The 22,202-nt window shown below is 45.3% G+C and overlaps 2 protein-coding genes across 3 annotated transcripts in view; one reads left to right on the plus strand and one right to left on the minus strand.

The window, feature by feature from the left end:
* Positions 1–22,202, plus strand: part of LOC128234695 (endoplasmic reticulum aminopeptidase 1-like) — a gene marked incomplete at its 3' end in the record, with an annotated part of 245,411 nt that overhangs the window by 192,907 nt on the left and 30,302 nt on the right.
* Positions 1–22,202, minus strand: part of LOC128234696 (bromodomain adjacent to zinc finger domain protein 2B-like) — a 29,533-nt gene that overhangs the window by 3,309 nt on the left and 4,022 nt on the right. The window contains exons 5-7 of the mRNA XM_052949112.1: positions 22,051–22,150; positions 2,483–2,708; positions 2,028–2,171 (exon numbers count right to left, since the gene is read on the minus strand). Of these exons, the coding sequence (XP_052805072.1) occupies positions 2,028–2,171; positions 2,483–2,708; positions 22,051–22,150 (470 nt within the window). The remainder of the gene's footprint in view (positions 1–2,027; positions 2,172–2,482; positions 2,709–22,050; positions 22,151–22,202) is intronic.

Here is a 22,202-nt window from a genome sequence, read left to right on the forward strand (position 1 = left end):
ATATAAAAACATACCGACATGTTAATACATGGACCTACAATAGGAAAACATACCAACATGTTAATACATGGACCTACAATAGGAAAACATACCAACATGTTAATACATGGACCTACAATAGGAAAACATACCAACATGTTAATACATGGACCTACAATAGGAAAACATACCAACATGTTAATACATGGACCTACAATAGGAAAACATACCAACATGTTAATACATGGACCTACAATAGGAAAACATACCAACATGTTAATACATGGACCTAAAACAGGAATACATACCAACATGTTAATACATGTTTTAGTCAGCTACCAAATAAATTATGACCTTGGGATCAGGGTTGGCCCAATTTTTGAGGTTCTATACACCAAGATTCATTTGAATCCCTTCAAAATTCCTGTTATGGAAAAAATATCAGGTTACAGGGAGATAAATAAATATGCAGAGTAGGATTATTATTCTTGGGATCTACACTTCCTGTCATTGCCATCTATTCATATATTACCACATTGCATTTGAATTCCTTAAGTACATTCCAAGATAAGACCTTGACAAGCACCCAGTATGGAAAAAGAGCAGGTTAAAGGGATATAACTACAGTACATATATGGTTGGATTATAAAGATTCTTATGTTTTATTTCAATCCCTTTAGTACTTTCAGACAAGCACCCATTATTGAAAAACATAAGGTTGGGGGGGGGGGGGGGAGGTATTTAAGGAAAGATACTTAAAAAGATATTCAGGGCAGTGTTATTGTTCTTATACACTGCATTGTCCTTTCATTGCCTTCTCTCTATAGTTCAAGTTTCATTTCAAACTCTTTAGTACTTTCCAAGATATGGCTTGGACAAACTCCCATATACAAAAACAGATAAGGGGAGATCAAAAGATGCAGGACAGGACTATGGTTCTTGGGTCTGCTCTTTCTCTTTATATTGCAATCTATCTACATTTCAAGTATTCATTTAGTTTCATTGTGGAACATATGGCCAGAAAGGAACCTATTTTCAAAAAATATCAGGTGAAGGACAGAAAACTTAAAAAATATTGCATGATAGGATTATGGTTCTTGTGCACTGCACTTCCTCTCATTGCCAGCTATCTATATACATTTAAAAACTGTCAACCCAAAGTTGTTGGAACCCAGATAAAATTGAATTAACAATATTTCGGATTAACAATTACAAGAAAATAATAGAAAATGACAGTGTTTGTGAATTATATGTGACGTAAAACATTTAGTTATGAAGATGGCAAAGTTGGCTACACGTTACCAACATGTTACAGCATTCATTATACATGCACTGAAAATAAACTTAGTTAACTTAAAATTGTTTTGGTTATTTTTAATGAAAAATTTGATGTCTCGCTGTTCTTTTTTTTTCCATGTATCTCCTCTTTTTTTTTTATTTGCGGCCCTGGACCCTCAATGTCAGCCCTCTAATTTGCTTTGAAACAAAGATTGATAGATAGGTTTGAAAAACCGAAAAGGGGCCGTTATTTTAACTTATAAATGGCAATAATTTCGAAATAGCAATTTGGAATTATTTATGAAAAATTTAATTGAAATAAAATTTTAAAGATTTTCAGATAAACAGTGTTTAAATGTACCCCATTTAATTTCAATCTCATCAGTAGTTTTGAAGTTATTCTGTAATAAAGGTTGTGACGGACAGACAGAGAGTAAGACTGACTGAGGGACAAAGCCGCCACTGTATGCTCTTCCATAGAAGCATAATTACGACTGTTAAAAAACAAAACAATGTTTGTTTTGTTATTATATTCATATTACTGTCTTATTAACCCTAAGAAGTTTTAGAATGAAACTGTTAGGTTCCAACACTAACTTCATTTGTATTCAAATGAAATGCCTGATTAAATGCCATGTAATTATGGATCTCAGGTTCAAATCCGATGACACAGCAATTTTTGAAGCAATCTTGTTCAAAAGCTATTGTTAAAACAATTTATATTATCCAATATACCTCACATAGTCATTTCCAGTGTTATTCCAACTTACATAAGATCCCTGAGTTTTATTTTCATTGTTCCGAAGTCCATGGGAGACTTGATGTATTTTCTATACGAGGGAAAATGTTTACAGTTAACTGGTTGAAGGAAAGGCCAGCCATCCTCGTGCTTCATCATTTCTGTCAACATTGTCCTGAAAATATGCACACAGCTTAAATTATAATGTATGGAACTTTTTTCCCATGATTTAAAAGTGACATAAAACAGGAAGTTTTCTTTTATTATTTAATAGCATCATTTTTGAATCATGTTGTTTGATTTTTTTCTCAATATTTTATACATGCAGCACAATAATTTTTAGAATAGCTTACTATGGTGGGTCACAAGAACATGTTTTTAAAGTAAACAAATGCGTCTTGTGTCTTTGTGACTGTATAGGGGAATTAAACAATTACCATCATTGTACATTGAAGGTGTAGTTGCACACTGCAGTAACCAGCTTACCTGCAGACCCGCATGTCGTTGGACTGCTCCTGCAGTTTGAATCTCTCTTGGTCACTTAAATGGTCCTTGCTGACTGACTTTGCCTCAGTATCAGTCAGGAGTTGATCACAAGACTGATCAGGCTCATCTGACAACTTTCTTGGAATGTCAAAATCTGTTGTGCTGTTACTGTTTTCAGATGACTTGCGTTTCCTTGGCACCCCAAAGTCACATCTCCTTTTACGACCTGTAACATAATATTTATAAACATGCTGCAAATCTTCATTTTAAACAGAAAATATTTTGTATTAACCAGAAGGTGTGAATTTTGAATATGATATAGTATGAACTGATATGGTATGTACTGACCTATAAAATGTGAGTTTTGGGATGAGAGACGTTATTATACAGTATGTGTGCCCTTGAATGGTAGAGGGTATGTTATACAGTCTGTGTGTACCTGGTATGGGTGTGGGTATGTTATACAGTATGTGTGTACCTGGTATGGGTGTGGGTATGTTATACAGTATGTGTGTACCTGGTATGGGTGTGGGTATGTCATACAGTATGTGTGTACCTGGTATGGGTGTGGGTATGTCATACAATATGTGTGTACCTGGTATGGGTGTGGGTATGTTATACAGTATGTGTGTACCTGGTATGGGTGTGGGTATGTTATACAGTATTTGTGTACCTGGTATGGGTGTGGGTATGTTATACAATATGTGTGTACCTGGTATGGGTGTGGGTATGTTATACAGTATGTGTGTACCTGGTATTGGTGTGGGTATGTTATACAGTATGTGTGTACCTGGTATGGGTGTGGGTATGTTATACAGTATGTGTGTACCTGGTATGGGTGTGGGTATGTTATACAGTATGTGTGTACCTGGTATTGGTGTGGGTATGTTATACAGTATGTGTGTACCTGGTATGGGTGTGGGTATGTTATACAGTATGTGTGTACCTGGTTTGGGTGTGGGTATGTTACACAGTATGTGTGTACCTGGTATGGGTGTGGGTATGTTATACAGTATGTGTGTACCTGGTATGGGTGTGGGTATGTCATACAGTATGTGTGTACCTGGTATGGGAGTGGGTATGCCATACAGTATGTGTGTATCTGGTATGGGTGTGGGTATGTTACACAGTATGTGTGTACCTGGTATTGGTGTGGGTATGTTATACAGTATGTGTGTACCTGGTTTGGGTGTGGGTATGCCATACAGTATGTGTGTACCTGGTTTGGGTGTGGGTATGTCATACAGTATGTGTGTACCTGGTATGGGAGTGGGTATGCCATACAGTATGTGTGTATCTGGTATTGGTGTGGGTATGTTACACAGTATGTGTGTACCTGGTATTGGTGTGGGTATGTTATACAGTATGTGTGTACCTGGTTTGGGTGTGGGTATGTTATAAATTATGTGTGTACCTTGTATGGGTGTAGGTATGTAATACAGTATGTGTGTTCCTCGTTTGGGTGTGGGTATGCCATACAGTATGTGTGTACCTGGTTTGGGTGTGGGTATGTTACACAGTATGTGTGTACCTGGTATGGGAGTGGGTATGTCATACAGTATGTGTGTACCTGGTATTGGTGTGGGTATGTCATACAGTATGTGTGTACCTGGTATGGGAGTGGGTATGCCATACAGTATGTGTGTACCTGGTATTGGTGTGGGTATGTTACACAGTATGTGTGTACCTGGTATTGGTGTGGGTATGCCATACAGTATGTGTGTACCTGGTTTGGGTGTGGGTATGTTATAAATCATGTGTGTACCTTGTATGGGTGTAGGTATGTAATACAGTATGTGTGTTCCTCGTTTGGGTGTGGGTATGCCATACAGTATGTGTGTACCTGGTTTGGGTGTGGGTATGTTACACAGTATGTGTGTACCTGGTATGGGAGTGGGTATGCCATACAGTATGTGTGTACCTGGTATTGGTGTGGGTATGTCATACAGTATGTGTGTACCTGGTTTGGGTGTGGGTATGTTACACAGTATGTGTGTACCTGGTATGGGTGTGGGTATGTTACACAGTATGTGTGTACCTGGTATTGGTGTGGGTATGTCATACAGTATGTGTGTACCTGGTATGGGTGTGGGTATGTCATACAGTATGTGTGTACCTGGTATGGGTGTGGGTATGTTACACAGTATGTGTGTACCTGGTATTGGTGTGGGTATGTCATACAGTATGTGTGTACCTGGTTTGGGTGTGGGTATGTTATAAATTATGTGTGTACCTTGTATGGGTGTAGGTATGTAATACAGTATGTGTGTTCCTCGTTTGGGTGTGGGTATGCCATACAGTATGTGTGTACCTGGTATGGGTGTGGGTATGCTATGCAGTATAAATGTTCCTGGTCTGGGTGTGGATAAACCATTCAGTATGTGTGTACCTGGTATGGGTGTGGGTATGCTATGCAGTATAAATGTTCCTGGTTTGGGTGTGGATATACCATTCACTATGTGTGTACCTGGTTTGGGTGTGGGTATGCTATGCAGTATCAGCGTACCTGGTTTGGGTGTGGGTATGCTATGCAGTATGTGTGTACCTGGGTTGGGTGTGGATATACCATTCAGTATGTGTGTACCTGGTATGGGTGTGGGTATGCCATACAGTATGTGTTTACCTGGTTTGGGTGTGGGTATGCTATGCAGTATGTGTACCTGGTTTGGGTGTGGGTATGCTATGCAGTATGTGTGTTCCTGGTTTGGGTGTGGGTATGCCATACAGTATGTGTGTACCTGGTTTGGGTGTGGGCATGTCATAGAGTATGTGTGTACCTGGTTTGGTTTCGGGTATATCATAGAGTATGTGTGTACCTGGTTTCGGTGTGGATATATCATTCAGTATGGTTGTACCTGGTTTGGGTGTGGGTATATCATCCAGTGTGGGTGTACCTGGTTTGGGTGTGGGTATGTCATCCAGTATGGGTGTACCTGGTTTGGGTGTGGGTATGTCATCCAGTATGGGTGTTCCTGGTTTGGGTGTGGGTATGCTATGCAGTATGGGTGTACCTGGTTTGGGTGTGGGTATATCATCCAGTAAAGGTGTTCCTGGTTTGGGAGTGGTTATGCCATACAGTATATGTAAACCTGGTTTGGGTGTGGGCATGTCATCCAGCATGTGTGTACCTGGTTTGGCTGTGGGTATATCATCCAGTATGGGTGTACCTGGTTTGGGTGTGGGTATATCATCCAGTATGGGTGTACCTTGTTTGGGTGTGGGTATACCATCCAAGATTGGTTTTTCTGGTTTGGGTGTGGGTATACCATTCAGTATGGGTGTTCCTGGTTTGGGTCTGGGTATATTATCCAGTATGGGTGTTCGTTGTTTGGGTGTGGGTATGCCATACAGTATGGGTGTACCTGGTTTGGGTGTGGGTATACCATCCAGTATGGGTGTACCTGGTTTGGGTGTGGGTATGCCATACAGTATGTGTGTACCTGGTTTGGGTGTGGGTATACTATTCAGTATGTGTGTACCTGGTAAGGGTTGAGGGTATGCTATGATGTATGGGTGTTCCTGGTTTGGGTGTGGGTATGCCATACAGTACGTGTGTACCTGGTTTGGGTGTGGGTATGCTATACAGTATGTGTACCTGGTTTGGGTGTGGGTATGCTATGCAGTATGGGGGTTCCTGGTTTGGGTGTGGGTATGCCATACAGTATGTGTGTACCTGGTTTGGGTGTGGGCATGCCATACAGTATGTGTGTACCTGGTTTGGGTGTGGGTATGCCATACAGTATGTGTGTACCTGGTTTGGGTGTGGGTATGCCATACAGTATGTGTGTACCTGGTTTGGGTGTGGGTATGCTATACAGTATGTGTACCTGGTTTGGGTGTGGGTATGCTATGCAGTATAGGGGTTCCTGGTTTGGGTGTGGGTATGCCATACAGTATGTGTATACCTGGTTTGGGTGTGGGTATGCCATACAGTATGTGTGTACCTGGTTTGGGTGTGGGTATGTCATAGAGTATGTGTGTATACCTGGTTTGGTTGTGGGTATATCATAGAGTATGTGTGTACCTGATTTGGGTGTGGGTATATCATCCAGTATGGGTGTACCTGGTTTGGGTGTGGGTATATCATCCAGTATGGGTGTACCTAGTTTGGGTGTGGTAATGTCATCCAGTATGGGTGTACCTAGTTTGGGTGTGGGTATGTCATCCAGTATGGATGTACCTGGTTTGGGTGTGGGAATATCATCCAGTATAGGTGTACCTGGTTTGGGTGTGGGTATATCATCCAGTATGGGTGTACCTGGTTTGGGTGTGGGTATGTTATCCAGTATGGGTGTTCCTGGTTTGGGTGTGGGTATGCTATGCAGTATGGGTGTACCTGGTTTGGGTGTGGGTATATCAACCAGTATAGGTGTTCCTGGTTTGGGTGTGGGTATGCAATGCAGTATGTGTATACCTGGTTTGGTTGTGGGTATATCATAGAGTATGTGTGTACCTGGTTTGGGTGTGGGTATGTCATACAGTATGGGTGTACCTGGTTTGGGTGTGGGTATGCCATACAGTATGTGTGTACCTGGTTTGGGTGTGGGCATGTCATAGAGTATGTGTGTACCTGGTTTGGTTGTGGGTATATCATAGAGTATGTGTGTACCTGGTTTGGGTGTGGGTATATCATCAAGTATGTGTGTACCTGGTTTGGGTGTGGGTATGTCATACAGTATGTGTGTACCTGGTTTGGGTGTGGGTATATCATAGAGTATGGGTGTACCTGGTTTGGGTGTGGGTATGCCATACAGTATGGGTGTACCTGGTTTGGGTGAGGGTATGCCATACAGTATGGGTGTACCTGGTTTGGTTGTGGGTATATCATAGAGTATGGGTGTACCTGGTTTGGGTGTGGGTATGCCATACAGTATGGGTGTACCTGGTTTGGGTGTGGGTATGTCATACAGTATGTGTATACCTGGTTTGGTTGTGGGTATATCATAGAGTATGGGTGTACCTGGTTTGGGTGTGGGTATATGATCCAGTATGGGTGTACCTGGTTTGGGTGTGGGTATATCATCCAGTATGGGTGTACCTGGTTTGGGTGTGGGTATGCCATACAGTATGGGTTTTTCTGGTTTGGGTGTGGGTATACCATTCAGTATGGGTGTTCCTGGTTTGGGTGTGGGTATATCATCCAGTATGGGTGTACCTGGTTTGGGTGTGGGTATGCCATACAGTATGGGTGTACCTGGTTTGGGTGTGGGTATATCATTCAGTATGGGTTTTTCTGGTTTGGGTGTGGGTATATCATCCAGCATGGGTGTACCTGGTTTGGGTGTGGGTATACCATCCAGAATGGGTGTTCCTGGTTTGGGTGTGGGTATACCATTCAGTATGGGTGTTCCTGGTTTGGGTGTGGGTATATCATCCAGTATGGGTGTACCTGGTTTGGGTGTGGGTATACCATCCAGTATGGGTGTACCTGGTTTGGGTGTGGGTATGTCATACAGTATGGGTGTACCTGGTTTGGGTGTGAGTATGTCATACAGTATGTGTTTACCTGGTTAGGGTTGAGGGTATGCTGTGCTGTATGGGTGTTCCTGGTTTGGGTGTGGGTATACCATTCAGTATGTGTGTACCTGGTTTGGGTGTGGGTATGCTATGCCGTATAGGTGTTCCTGGTTTGGGTGTGGGTATACCATGCAATATGGGTGTTCCTGGTTTGGGTGTGGGTATGCTATGCAGTATGGGTGTACCTGGTTTGGGTGTGGGTATACCATCCAGTATGGGTGTTCCTGGTTTGGGTGTGGGTATGCTATGCCTTATGGGTGTTCCTGGTTTGGGTGTGGGTATACCATGCAATATGGGTGTTACTGGTTTGGGTGTGGGTATACCATGCAATATGGGTGTTCCTGGTTTTGGTGTGGGTATGCTTTGCAGTATGGGTGTTCCTGGTTTGGGTGTGGGTATGCTTTGCAGTATGGCTGTTACTGGTTTGGGTGTGGGTATACCATTCAGTACGAGTGTTTCTGGTTTGGGTGTGGGTATGCTATGCAGTATGTGTGTACCTGGTTTGGGTGTGGGTATACTATGCAGGTTGGGTGTTTCTGGCTTGGTTTTAGGTATGCTATGCAGAATAGGTGTTCCTGGTTTGGGTGTGGGTATACCATTCAGTATGTATGTACCAGGTTTGGGTGTTGGTACGTTATGCAGTATGGGTGTACCTGGTTTGGGTGTGGGTATACCATTCAGTATGGGTGTACCTGGTTTGGGTGTGGGTATGCTATGCAGTATGGGTGTACCTGGTTAGGGTGTGGGTATACCATTCAGTATGTGTGTACCTGGTTAGGGTTGGGGTATGCTATGCTGTATGGGTGTTCCTGGTTTGGGTGTGGGTATACCATTCAGTATGTGTGCACCTGGTTTGGGTGTGGGTATGCTATGCTGTATAGGTGTTCCTGGTTTGGGTGTGGGTATACCATGCAATATGGGTGTTCCTGGTTTGGGTGTGGGTAAGCTTTGCAGTATGGGTGTACGTGGTTTGGATGTGGGTATACTATCCAGTATGGGTGTACCTGGTATGAGTGTGGGTATATCATCCAGTATGGGTGTACCTAGTTTGGGTGTGGGTATGTCATCCAGTATGGGTGTACCTGGTTTAGGTGTGGGTATGTTATACAATATGTGTGTACCTGGTATGGGTGTGGGTATGTTATACAGTATGTGTGTACCTGGTATTGGTGTGGGTATGTCATACAGTATGTGTGTACCTGGTATGGGTGTGGGTATGTTATACAGTATGTGTGTACCTGGTATGGGTGTGGGTATGTTATACAGTCTGTGTGTACCTGGTATGGGTGTGGGTATGTTATACAGTATGTGTGTACCTGGTATGGGAGTGGGTATGCCATACAGTATGTGTGTATCTGGTATGGGTGTGGGTATGTTACACAGTATGTGTGTACCTGGTATTGGTGTGGGTATGTTATACAGTATGTGTGTACCTGGTTTGGGTGTGGGTATGTTATAAATTATGTGTGTACCTTGTATGGGTGTAGGTATGTAATACAGTATGTGTGTTCCTCGTTTGGGTGTGGGTATGCCATACAGTATGTGTGTACCTGGTTTGGGTGTGGGTATGTTACACAGTATGTGTGTACCTGGTATTGGTGTGGGTATGTCATACAGTATGTGTGTACCTGGTTTGGGTGTGGGTATGTTATAAATTATGTGTGTACCTTGTATGGGTGTAGGTATGTAATACAGTATGTGTGTTCCTCGTTTGGGTGTGGTTATGCCATACAGTATGTGTGTACCTGGTATGGGTGTGGGTATGTTACACAGTATGTGTGTACCTGGTATTGGTGTGGGTATGTCATACAGTATGTGTGTACCTGGTTTGGGTGTGGGTATGTTATAAATTATGTGTGTACCTTGTATGGGTGTAGGTATGTAATACAGTATGTGTGTTCCTCGTTTGGGTGTGGGTATGCCATACAGTATGTGTGTACCTGGTATGGGTGTGGGTATGCTATGCAGTATAAATGTTCCTGGTCTGGGTGTGGATAAACCATTCAGTATGTGTGTACCTGGTATGGGTGTGGGTATGCTATGCAGTATAAATGTTCCTGGTTTGGGTGTGGATATACCATTCACTATGTGTGTACCTGGTTTGGGTGTGGGTATGCTATGCAGTATGAGTGTACCTGGTTTGGGTGTGGGTATGCTATGCAGTGTGTGTGTACCTGGGTTGGGTGTGGATATACCATTCAGTATGTGTGTACCTGGTATGGGTGTGGGTATGCCATACAGCATGTGTTTACCTGGTATGGGTGTGGGTATGCTATGCAGTATGTGTACCTGGTTTGGGTGTGGGTATGCTATGCAGTATGTGTGTTCCTGGTTTGGGTGTGGGTATGCCATACAGTATGTGTGTATCTGGTTTGGGTGTGGGCATGTCATAGAGTATGTGTGTACCTGGTTTGGGTGTGGGTATGTCATAGAGTATGTGTGTACCTGGTTTCGGTGTGGATATATCATTCAGTTTGGTTGTACCTGGTTTGGTTGTGGGTATATCATCCAGTATGGGTGTACCTGGTTTGGGTGTGGGTATATCATCCAGTATGGGTGTACCTGGTTTGGGTGTGGGTATGTCATCCAGTATGGGTGTTCCTGGTTTGGGTGTGGGTATGCTATGCAGTATGGGTGTACCTGGTTTGGGTGTGGGTATATCATCCAGTATGGGTGTTCCTGGTTTGGGAGTGGTTATGCCATACAGTATATGTAAACCTGGTTTGGGTGTGGGCATGTCATCCAGCATGTGTGTACCTGGTTTGGCTGTGGGTATATCATCCAGTATGGGTGTACCTGGTTTGGGTGTGGGTATATCATCCAGTATGGGTGTACCTTGTTTGGGTGTGGGTATACCATCCAAGATTGGTTTTTCTGGTTTGGGTGTGGGTATACCATTCAGTATGGGTGTACCTGGTTTGGGTGTGGGTATATTATCCAGTATGGGTGTTCGTTGTTTGGGTGTGGGTATGCCATACAGTATGGGTGTACCTGGTTTGGGTGTGGGTATACCATCCAGTATGGGTGTACCTGGTTTGGGTGTGGGTATGTCATACCGTATGTGTGTACCTGATTTGGGTGTGGGTATACTATTCAGTATGTGTGTACCTGGTAAGGGTTGAGGGTATGCTATGATGTATGGGTGTTCCTGGTTTGGGTGTGGGTATGCCATACAGTACGTGTGTACCTGGTTTGGGTGTGGGTATGCTATACAGTATGTGTACCTGGTTTGGGTGTGGGTATGCTATGCAGTATGGGTGTACCTGGTTTGGGTGTGGGTATGCCATACAGTATGTGTGTACCTGGTTTGGGTGTGGGCATGCCATACAGTATGTGTGTACCTGGTTTGGGTGTGGGCATGCCATACAGTATGTGTGTACCTGGTTTGGGTGTGGGTATGCCATACAGTATGTGTGTACCTGGTTTGGGTGTGGGTATGCTATACAGTATGTGTACCTGGTTTGGGTGTGGGTATGCTATGCAGTATAGGGGTTCCTGGTTTGGGTGTGGGTATGCCATACAGTATGTGTATACCTGGTTTGGGTGTGGGTATGCCATACAGTATGTGTGTACCTGGTTTGGGTGTGGGCATGTCATAGAGTATGTGTGTATACCTGGTTTGGTTGTGGGTATATCATAGAGTATGTGTGTACCTGATTTGGGTGTGGGTATATCATCCAGTATGGGTGTACCTGGTATGAGTGTGGGTATATCATCCAGTATGGGTGTACCTAGTTTGGGTGTGGGTATGTCATCCAGTATGGGTGTACCTAGTTTGGGTGTGGGTATGTCATCCAGTATGGGTGTACCTGGTTTGGGTGTGGGTATATCATCCAGTATGGGTGTACCTGGTTTGGGTGTGGGTATATCATCCAGTATGGGTGTACCTGGTTTGGGTGTGGGTATGTCATCCAGTATGGGTGTTCCTGGTTTGGGTGTGGGTATGCTATGCAGTATGGGTGTACCTGGTTTGGGTGTGGGTATACCATCCAGTATGGGTGTTCCTGGTTTGGGTGTGGGTATGCAATGCAGTATGTGTGTACCTGGTTTGGGTGTGGGTATATCATAGAGTATGTGTGTACCTGGTTTGGGTGTGGGTATGTCATACAGTATGGGGGTTCCTGGTTTGGGTGTGGGTATGCCATACAGTATGTGTGTACCTGGTTTGGGTGTGGGCATGTCATAGAGTATGTGTGTACCTGGTTTGGTTGTGGGTATATCATAGAGTATGTGTGTACCTGGTTTGGGTGTGGGTATATCATCAAGTATGTGTGTACCTGGTTTGGGTGTGGGTATGTCATACGGTATGTGTGTACCTGGTTTGGTTGTGGGTATATCATAGAGTATGGGTGTACCTGGTTTGGGTGAGGGTATGCCATACAGTATGGGTGTACCTGGTTTGGGTGAGGGTATGCCATACAGTATGGGTGTACCTGGTTTGGTTGTGGGTATATCATAGAGTATGTGTATACCTGGTTTGGGTGTGGGTATGCCATACAGTATGGGTGTACCTGGTTTGGGTGAGGGTATGTCATACAGTATGTGTATACCTGGTTTGGTTGTGGGTATATCATAGAGTATGGGTGTACCTGGTTTGGCTGTGGGTATATGATCCAGTATGGGTGTACCTGGTTTAGGTGTTGGTATATCATCCAGTATGGGTGTACCTGGTTTGGGTGTGGGTATATTATTCAGTATGGGTTTTTCTGGTTTGGGTGTGGGTATACCATTCAGTATGGGTGTTCCTGGTTTGGGTGTGGGTATATCATCCAGTATGGGTGTTCCTGGTTTGGGTGTGGGTATACCATACAGTATGGGTGTACCTGGTTTGGGTGTGGGTATATCATTCAGTATGGGTTTTTCTGGTATGAGTGTGGGTATATCATCCAGTATGGGTGTACCTGGTTTAGGTGTGGGTATACCATCCAGTATGGGTGTTCCTGGTTTGGGTGTGGGTATACCATTCAGTATGGGTGTTCCTGGTTTGGGTGTGGGTATATCATCCAGTATGGGTGTACCTGGTTTGGGTGTGGGTATATCATCCAGTATGGGTGTACCTGGTTTGGGTGTGGGTATGTCATCCAGTATGTGTGTACCTGGTTTGGGTGTGGGTATGTCATACAGTATGTGTTTACCTGGTTAGGGTTGAGGGTATGCTATGCTGTATGGGTGTTCCTGGTTTGGGTGTGGGTATACCATTCAGTATGTGTGTACCTGGTTTGGGTGTGGGTATGCTATGCCGTATAGGTGTTCCTGGTTTGGGTGTGGGTATACCATGCAATATGGATGTTCCTGGTTTAGGTGCAGGTATGCTATGCAGTATGGGTGTACCTGGTTTGGGTGTGGGTATACCATGCAGTATGGGTGTTCCTGGTTTGGGTGTGGGTATGCTATGCCTTATGGGTGTTCCTGGTTTGGGTGTGGGTATACCATGCAATATGGGTGTTACTGGTTTGGGTGTGGGTATACCATGCAATATGGGTGTTCCTGGTTTTGGTGTGGGTATGCTTTGCAGTATGGGTGCTTCTGGTTGGGTGTGGGTATGCTTTGCAGTATGGCTGTTACTGGTTTGGGTGTGGGTATACCATTCAGTACGAGTGTTTCTGGTTTGGGTGTGGGTATGCTATGCAGTATGTGTGTACCTGGTTTGGGTGTGGGTATACTATGCAGGTTGGGTGTTTCTGGCTTGGTTGTAGGTATGCTATGCAGAATAGGTGTTCCTGGTTTGGGTGTGGGTATACCATTCAGTATGTATGTACCAGGTTTGGGTGTTGGTACGTTATGCAGTATGGGTGTACCTGGTTTGGGTGTGGGTATACCATTCAGTATGGGTGTACCTGGTTTGGGTGTGGGTATGCTATGCAGTATGGGTGTACCTGGTTAGGGTGTGGGTATACCATTCAGTATGTGTGTACCTGGTTAGGGTTGGGGTATGCTATGCTGTATGGGTGTACCTGGTTTGGGTGTGGGTATACCATTCAGTATGTGTGCACCTGGTTTGGGTGTGGGTATGCTATGCTGTATAGGTGTTCCTGGTTTTGGTGTGGGTATACCATGCAATATGGGTGTTCCTGGTTTGGGTGTGGGTAAGCTTTGCAGTATGGGTGTACGTGGTTTGGGTGTGGGTATACTATCCAGTATGGGTGTACCTGGTTTGGGTGTGGGTATATCATCCAGTATGGGTGTACCTGGTTTGGGTGTGGGTATGTCATCCAGTATGGGTGTACCTGGTTTGGGTGTGGGTATGTCATCCAGTATGGGTGTACCTGGTTTGGGTGTGGGTATGTCATCCAGTATGGGTGTACCTGGTTTGGGTGTGGGTATGTCATCCAGTATGGGTGTACCTGGTTTGGGTGTGGGTATATCATCCAGTATGGGTGTACCTGGTTTGGGTGTGGGTATATCATCCAGTATGGGTGTACCTGGTTTGGGTGTGGGTATGTCATCCAGTATGGGTGTTCCTGGTTTGGGGTTGGGTATGCTTTGCAGTATGGGTGTTCCTGATTTGGGTGTGTGTATACCATTCAGTATGAGTGTTTCTGGTTTGGGTGTGGGTATGCTATGCAGTATGTGTGTACCTGGTTTGGGTGTGGGTATACCATTCAGTATGTGTGCACCTGGTTTGGGTGTGGGTATGCTATGCTGTATAGGTGTTCCTGGTTTGGGTGTGGGTATACCATGCAATATGGGTGTTCCTGGTTTGGGTGTGGGTAAGCTTTGCAGTATGGGTGTACATGGTTTGGGTGTGGGTATACTATCCAGTATAAATGTTCCTGGTTTGGGTGTGGATATACCATTCACTATGTGTGTACCTGGTTTGGGTGTGGGTATGCTATGCAGTATCAGCGTACCTGGTTTGGGTGTGGGTATGCTATGCAGTGTGTGTGTACCTGGGTTGGGTGTGGATATACCATTCAGTATGTGTGTACCTGGTATGGGTGTGGGTATGCCATACAGCATGTGTTTACCTGGTATGGGTGTGGGTATGCTATGCAGTATGTGTACCTGGTTTGGGTGTGGGTATGCTATGCAGTATGTGTGTTCCTGGTTTGGGTGTGGGTATGCCATACAGTATGTGTGTACCTGGTTTGGGTGTGGGCATGTCATAGAGTATGTGTGTACCTGGTTTGGTTGTGGGTATATCATAGAGTATGTGTGTACCTGGTTTCGGTGTGGATATATCATTCAGTTTGGTTGTACCTGGTTTGGGTGTGGGTATATCATCCAGTATGGGTGTACCTGGTTTGGGTGTGGGTATGTCATCCAGTATGGGTGTACCTGGTTTGGGTGTGGGTATGTCATCCAGTATGGGTGTTCCTGGTTTGGGTGTGGGTATGCTATGCAGTATGGGTGTACCTGGTTTGGGTGTGGGTATATCATCCAGTATAGGTGTTCCTGGTTTGGGAGTGGTTATGCCATACAGTATATGTAAACCTGGTTTGGGGTGTGGGCATGTCATCCAGCATGTGTGTACCTGGTTTGGCTGTGGGTATATCATCCAGTATGGGTGTACCTGGTTTGGGTGTGGGTATATCATCCAGTATGGGTGTACCTTGTTTGGGTGTGGGTATACCATCCAAGATTGGTTTTTCTGGTTTGGGTGTGGGTATACCATTCAGTATGGGTGTTCCTGGTTTGGGTGTGGGTATATTATCCAGTATGGGTGTTCGTTGTTTGGGTGTGGGTATGCCATACAGTATGGGTGTACCTGGTTTGGGTGTGGGTATATCATCCAGTATGGGTGTACCTGGTTTGGGTGTGGGTATGTCATACAGTATGTGTGTACCTGATTTGGGTGTGGGTATACTATTCAGTATGTGTGTACCTGGTAAGGGTTGAGGGTATGCTATGATGTATGGGTGTTCCTGGTTTGGGTGTGGGTATGCCATACAGTACGTGTGTACCTGGTTTGGGTGTGGGTATGCTATACAGTATGTGTACCTGGTTTGGGTGTGGGTATGCTATGCAGTATGGGGGTTCCTGGTTTGGGTGTGGGTATGCCATACAGTATGTGTGTACCTGGTTTGGGTGTGGGTATGCCATACAGTATGTGTGTACCTGGTTTGGGTGTGGGTATGCCATACAGTATGTGTGTACCTGGTTTGGGTGTGGGTATGCCATACAGTACGTGTGTACCTGGTTTGGGTGTGGGTATGCTATGCAGTATGTGTACCTGGTTTGGGTGTGGGTATGCTATGCAGTATAGGGGTTCCTGGTTTGGGTGTGGGTATGCCATACAGTATGTGTGTACCTGGTTTGGGTGTGGGTATGCCATACAGTATGTGTGTACCTGGTTTGGGTGTGGGCATGTCATAGAGTATGTGTGTATACCTGGTTTGGTTGTGGGTATATCATAGAGTATGTGTGTACCTGATTTGGGTGTGGGTATATCATCCAGTGTGGGTGTACCTGGTATGAGTGTGGGTATATCATCCAGTATGGGTGTACCTAGTTTGGGTGTGGTAATGTCATCCAGTATGGGTGTACCTAGTTTGGGTGTGGGTATGTCATCCAGTATGGGTGTACCTGGTTTGGGTGTGGGTATATCATCCAGTATGGGTGTACCTGGTTTGGGTGTGGGTATATCATCCAGTATGGGTGTACCTGGTTTGGGTGTGGGTATGTCATCCAGTATGGGTGTTCCTGGTTTGGGTGTGGGTATGCTATGCAGTATGGGTGTACCTGGTTTGGGTGTGGGTATATCATACAGTATAGGTGTTCCTGGTTTGGGTGTGGGTATGCAATGCAGTATGTGTGTACCTGGTTTGGTTGTGGGTATATCATAGAGTATGTGTGTACCTGGTTTGGGTGTGGGTATGTCATACAGTATGGGTGTTCCTGGTTTGGGTGTGGGTATGCCATACAGTATGTGTGTACCTGGTTTGGGTGTGGGCATGTCATAGAGTATGTGTGTACCTGGTTTGGTTGTGGGTATATCATAGAGTATGTGTGTACCTGGTTTGGGTGTGGGTATATCATCAAGTATGTGTGTACCTGGTTTGGGTGTGGGTATGTCATACGGTATGTGTGTACCTGGTTTGGGTGTGGGTATATCATACAGTATGGGTGTACCTGGTTTGGGTGTGGGTATGCCATACAGTATGGGTGTACCTGGTTTGGGTGAGGGTATGCCATACAGTATGGGTGTACCTGGTTTGGTTGTGGGTATATCATCCAGTATGTGTATACCTGGTTTGGGTGTGGGTATGCCATACAGTATGGGTGTACCTGGTTTGGGTGAGGGTATGTCATACAGTATGTGTATACCTGGTTTGGTTGTGGGTATATCATAGAGTATGGGTGTACCTGGTTTGGCTGTGGGTATATGATCCAGTATGGGTGTACCTGGTTTAGGTGTTGGTATATCATCCAGTATGGGTGTACCTGGTTTGGGTGTGGGTATATTATTCAGTATGGGTTTTTTCTGGTTTGGGTGTGGGTATGCAATGCAGTATGGGTGTTCCTGGTTTGGGTGTGGGTATATCATCCAGTATGGGTGTTCCTGGTTTGGGTGTGGGTATGCCATACAGTATGGGTGTACCTGGTTTGGGTGTGGGTATATCATTCAGTATGGGTTTTTCTGGTTTGGGTGTGGGTATGTCATCCAGCATGGGTGTACCTGGTTTAGGTGTGGGTATACCATCCAGAATGGGTGTTCCTGGTTTAGGTGTGGGTATACCATTCAGTATGGGTGTTCCTGGTTTGGGTGTGGGTATATCATCCAGTATGGGTGTACCTGGTTTGGGTGTGGGTATACCATCCAGTATGGGTGTTCCTGGTTTGGGTGTGGGTATGTCATACAGTATGTGTGAACCTGGTTTGGGTCTGAGTATGTCATACAGTATGTGTTTACCTGGTTAGGGTTGAGGGTATGCTATGCTGTATGGGTGTTCCTGGTTTGGGTGTGGGTATACCATTCAGTATGTGTGTACCTGGTTTGGGTGTGGGTATGCTATGCAGTATAGGTGTTCCTGGTTTGGGTGTGGGTATACCATGCAATATGGGTGTTCCTGGTTTGGGTGTGGGTATGCTATGCAGTATGGGTGTACCTGGTTTGGGTGTGGGTATACCATCCAGTATGGGTGTTCCTGGTTTGGGTGTGGGTATGCTATGCCTTATGGGTGTTCCTGGTTTGGGTGTGGGTATACCATGCAATATGGGTGTTCCTGGTTTGGGTGTGGGTATACCATGCAATATGGGTGTTCCTGGTTTTGGTGTGGGTATGCTTTGCAGTATGGGTGCTTCTGGTTTGGGTGTGGGTATGCTTTGCAGTATGGCTGTTACTGGTTTGGGTGTGGGTATACCATTCAGTACGAGTGTTTCTGGTTTGGGTGTGGGTATGCTATGCAGTATGTGTGTACCTGGTTTGGGTGTGGGTATACTATGCAGGTTGGGTGTTTCTGGCTTGGTTGTAGGTATGCTATGCAGAATAGGTGTTCCTGGTTTGGGTGTGGGTATACCATTCAGTATGTATGTACCAGGTTTGGGTGTTGGTACGTTATGCAGTATGGGTGTACCTGGTTTGGGTGTGGGTATACCATTCAGTATGGGTGTAACTGGTTTGGGTGCTGGTATGCTATGCAGTATGGGTGTACCTGGTTAGGGTGTGGGTATACCATTCAGTATGTGTGTACCTGGTTAGGGTTGGGGTATGCTATGCTGTATGGATGTTCCTGGTTTGGGTGTGGGTATACCATTCAGTATGTGTGCACCTGGTTTGGGTGTGGGTATGCTATGCTGTATAGGTGTTCCTGGTTTTGGTGTGGGTATACCATGCAATATGGGTGTTCCTGGTTTGGGTGTGGGTAAGCTTTGCAGTATGGGTGTACGTGGTTTGGATGTGGGTATACTATCCAGTATGGGTGTACCTGGTATGAGTGTGGGTATATCATCCAGTATGGGTGTACCTAGTTTGGGTGTGGGTATGTCATCCAGTATGGGTGTACCTGGTTTGGGTGTGGGTATGTCATCCAGTATGGGTGTACCTAGTTTGGGTGTGGGTATGTCATCCAGTATGGGTGTACCTGGTTTGGGTGTGGGTATGTCATCCAGTATGGGTGTACCTGGTTTGGGTGTGGGTATATCATCCAGTAGAGGTGTACCTGGTTTGGGTGTGGGTAAATCATCCAGTATGGGTGTACCTGGTTTGGGTGTGGGTATGTCATCCAGTATGGGTGTTCCTGGTTTGGGGTTGGGTATGCTTTGCAGTATGGGTGTTCCTGATTTGGGTGTGTGTATACCATTCAGTATGAGTGTTTCTGGTTTGGGTGTGGGTATGCTATGCAGTATGTGTGTACCTGGTTTGGGTGTGGGTATACCATTCAGTATGTGTGCACCTGGTTTGGGTGTGGGTATGCTATGCTGTATAGGTGTTCCTGGTTTGGGTGTGGGTATACCATGCAATATGGGTGTTCCTGGTTTGGGTGTGGGTAAGCTTTGCAGTATGGGTGTACATGGTTTGGGTGTGGGTATACTATCCAGTATGGGTGTTCCTGGTTTGGGTGTGGGTATGCTATGCCGTATGGGTGTTCCTGGTTTGGGTGTGGGTATACCATGCAATATGGGTGTTCCTGGCTTTGGTGTGGGTATGCTTTGCAGTATGGGTGTTTCTGGTTTGGGGTTGGGTATGCTTTGCAGTATGGGTGTTCCTGATTTGGGTGTGTGTATACCATTCAGTATGAGTGTTTCTGGTTTGGGTGTGGGTATGCTATGCAGTATGTGTGTACCTGGTTTGGGTGTGGGTATGCTATGCAGGTTGTATGTTACTTGTTTGGGTGTGGGTCTGCTATGCAGAATAGGTGTTCCTGGTTTGGGTGTGGGTATACCATTCAGTATGTATGTACCAGGTTTGGGTGTTGGTATGTTATGCAGTATGGGTGTACCTGGTTTGGGTGTGGGTATACCATTCAGTATGGGTGTACCTGGTTTGGGTGTGGGTATGCTATGCAGTATGGGTGTACCTGGTTAGGGTGTGGGTATACCATTCAGTATGTGTGTACCTGGTAAGGGTGGGGGTATGCTATGCTGTATGGGTGTTCCTGGTTTTGGTGTGGGTATACCATTCAGTATGTGTGTACATTGTTTGGGTGTGGGTATGCTATGCAGTATGGTTGTTCCTGGTTTGGGTGTGGGTATACCATGCAATATGGGTGTTCCTGGTTTTGGTGTGGGTATGCTTTGCAGTATGGGTGCTCCTGGTTTGGGTGTGGGTATGCTTTGCAGTATGGGTGTTCCTGGTTTTGGTGTGGGTATACCATTCAGTATGAGTGTTTCTGGTTTGGGTGTACGTATGCTATGCAGTATGTGTGTACCTGGTTAGGGTGTGGGTATGCCATGCAGTATGGGTGTTCCTGGTTTGGGTGTGGGTATGCTATGCAGAGTTGGTGTTCCTGGTTTTGGTGTGGGTATACCATTAAGTATGGGTGTTCCTGGTTTGGGTGTGGGTATGCTATGCAGTATGGGTGTTCCTAGTTTGGGTATGGGTATCCTTTGCAGTATGGGTGTACCTGGTTTGGGTGTGGGTATGCTATGCAGTATGGGTGTAGCTGGTTTGGGTGTGGGTATACCATCCAGTACAGGTGTATCTGGTTTGGATGTGGGTATGCTATGTAGTATGGGTGTACCTGGTTTGGGTGTGGGTATGCCATACAGTATGTGTGTACCTGGTTTGGGTGTGGGTATGCCATACAGTATGTGTGTACCTGGTATGGGTATGTTATACAGTATGGGTGTACCTGGTTTGGGTGTGGGTATACCATTCAGTATGTGTGTACCTGGTTTGTGTGTGGGTATGCCATACAGTATGTGTATACCTGGTACAGTAGTGGGTATGTTATCCAGTATATGTGTACCTGGTTTGGGTGTGGGTATGTAATACAGTATGTGTGTACCTGGTTTGGGTGTGGGTATGTAATACAGTATGTGTGTACCTGGTTTGGGTGTGGGTATGTTATACAGTATGTGTGTACCTGGTTTGGGTGTGGGTATACCATTTAGTATGTGTGTTCCTGGTTTGGTAGTTGGTATACCATTCAGTATGGGTGTACCTGGTTTGGGTGTGGGTATACCATTCAGTATGGGTGTACCTGGTTTGGGTGTGGGTATACCATTCAGTATGGGTGAACCTGGTTTGGGTGTGGGTATTACATACAGTATGGGTGTACCTTGTTTGGGTGTGGGTATACCATCCGGTATGGGTGTACCTGATTTGTGTGTGGGTATATCATCCAGTATGGGTGTTCCTGGTTTGGGTGTGGGTAAATCATCCAGTATGGGTGTACCTGGTTTGAGTGTGGGTATACTTTGCAGTATGGGTGTTCCTGGTTTGGGTGTGGGTATGCTATGCAGTATGGGTGTACCTGGTTTGGGTGTGGGTATACCATTCAGTATGTGTGTACCTGGTTTGGGTGTGGGTATGCTATGCAGTATGGGTGTTCCTGGTTTGGGTGTGGGTATACCATTTAGTATGTGTGTTCCTGGTTTGGTAGTGGGTATACCATTCAGTATGGGTGTACCTGGTTTGGGTATACCATTCAGTATGGGTGTACCTGGTTTGGGTGTGGGTATACCATTCAGTATGGGTGTACCTGGTTTGGGTGTGGGTATACCATTCAGTATGGGTGTACCTGGTTTGGGTGTGGGTATACCATTCAGTATGGGTGTACCTGGTTTGGGTGTGGGTATATCATCCAGTATTGGTGTACCTGGTTTGGGTGTGGGTATATCATCCAGTATGGGTGTACCTGGTTTGGGTGTGGATATATCATCCAGTATGGGTATACCTGGTTTGGGTGGGGGTATACCATTCAGTATGGGAGTACCTGGTTGGTAGTGGGTATATCATCCAGTATGGGAGTACCTGGTTTGAGTGTGGGTATATCATCCAGTATGGGTGTACCTGGTTTGGGTGTGGGTATACCATTCAGTATTGGTGTTCCTGGTTTGGGTGTGGGTATGCTATGCAGTATGGGTGTTCCTGGTTTGGGTATGTCATCCAGTATGGGTGTTCCTGGTTTGGGTGTGGGTATGCTATGCAGTATGGGTGTACCTACCAGAAGGTGTGAGTTCTGGGGTTGGTCCTGGAGTGGGCTGCTGGGAGGTTGTGGTTATACTGGCACATGAGTTCTTACGCACTCTCTTCTTACCGGCTCCCTAATAGAAAACATAAAATATTTCCTCAAGTTTACATTGAGCTTGAAATATA

The sequence above is a fragment of the Mya arenaria genome, chromosome 5, assembly GCF_026914265.1.
Source record: "Mya arenaria isolate MELC-2E11 chromosome 5, ASM2691426v1".
In the NCBI taxonomy this organism is placed as follows: Eukaryota; Metazoa; Mollusca; class Bivalvia; order Myida; family Myidae; genus Mya; species Mya arenaria.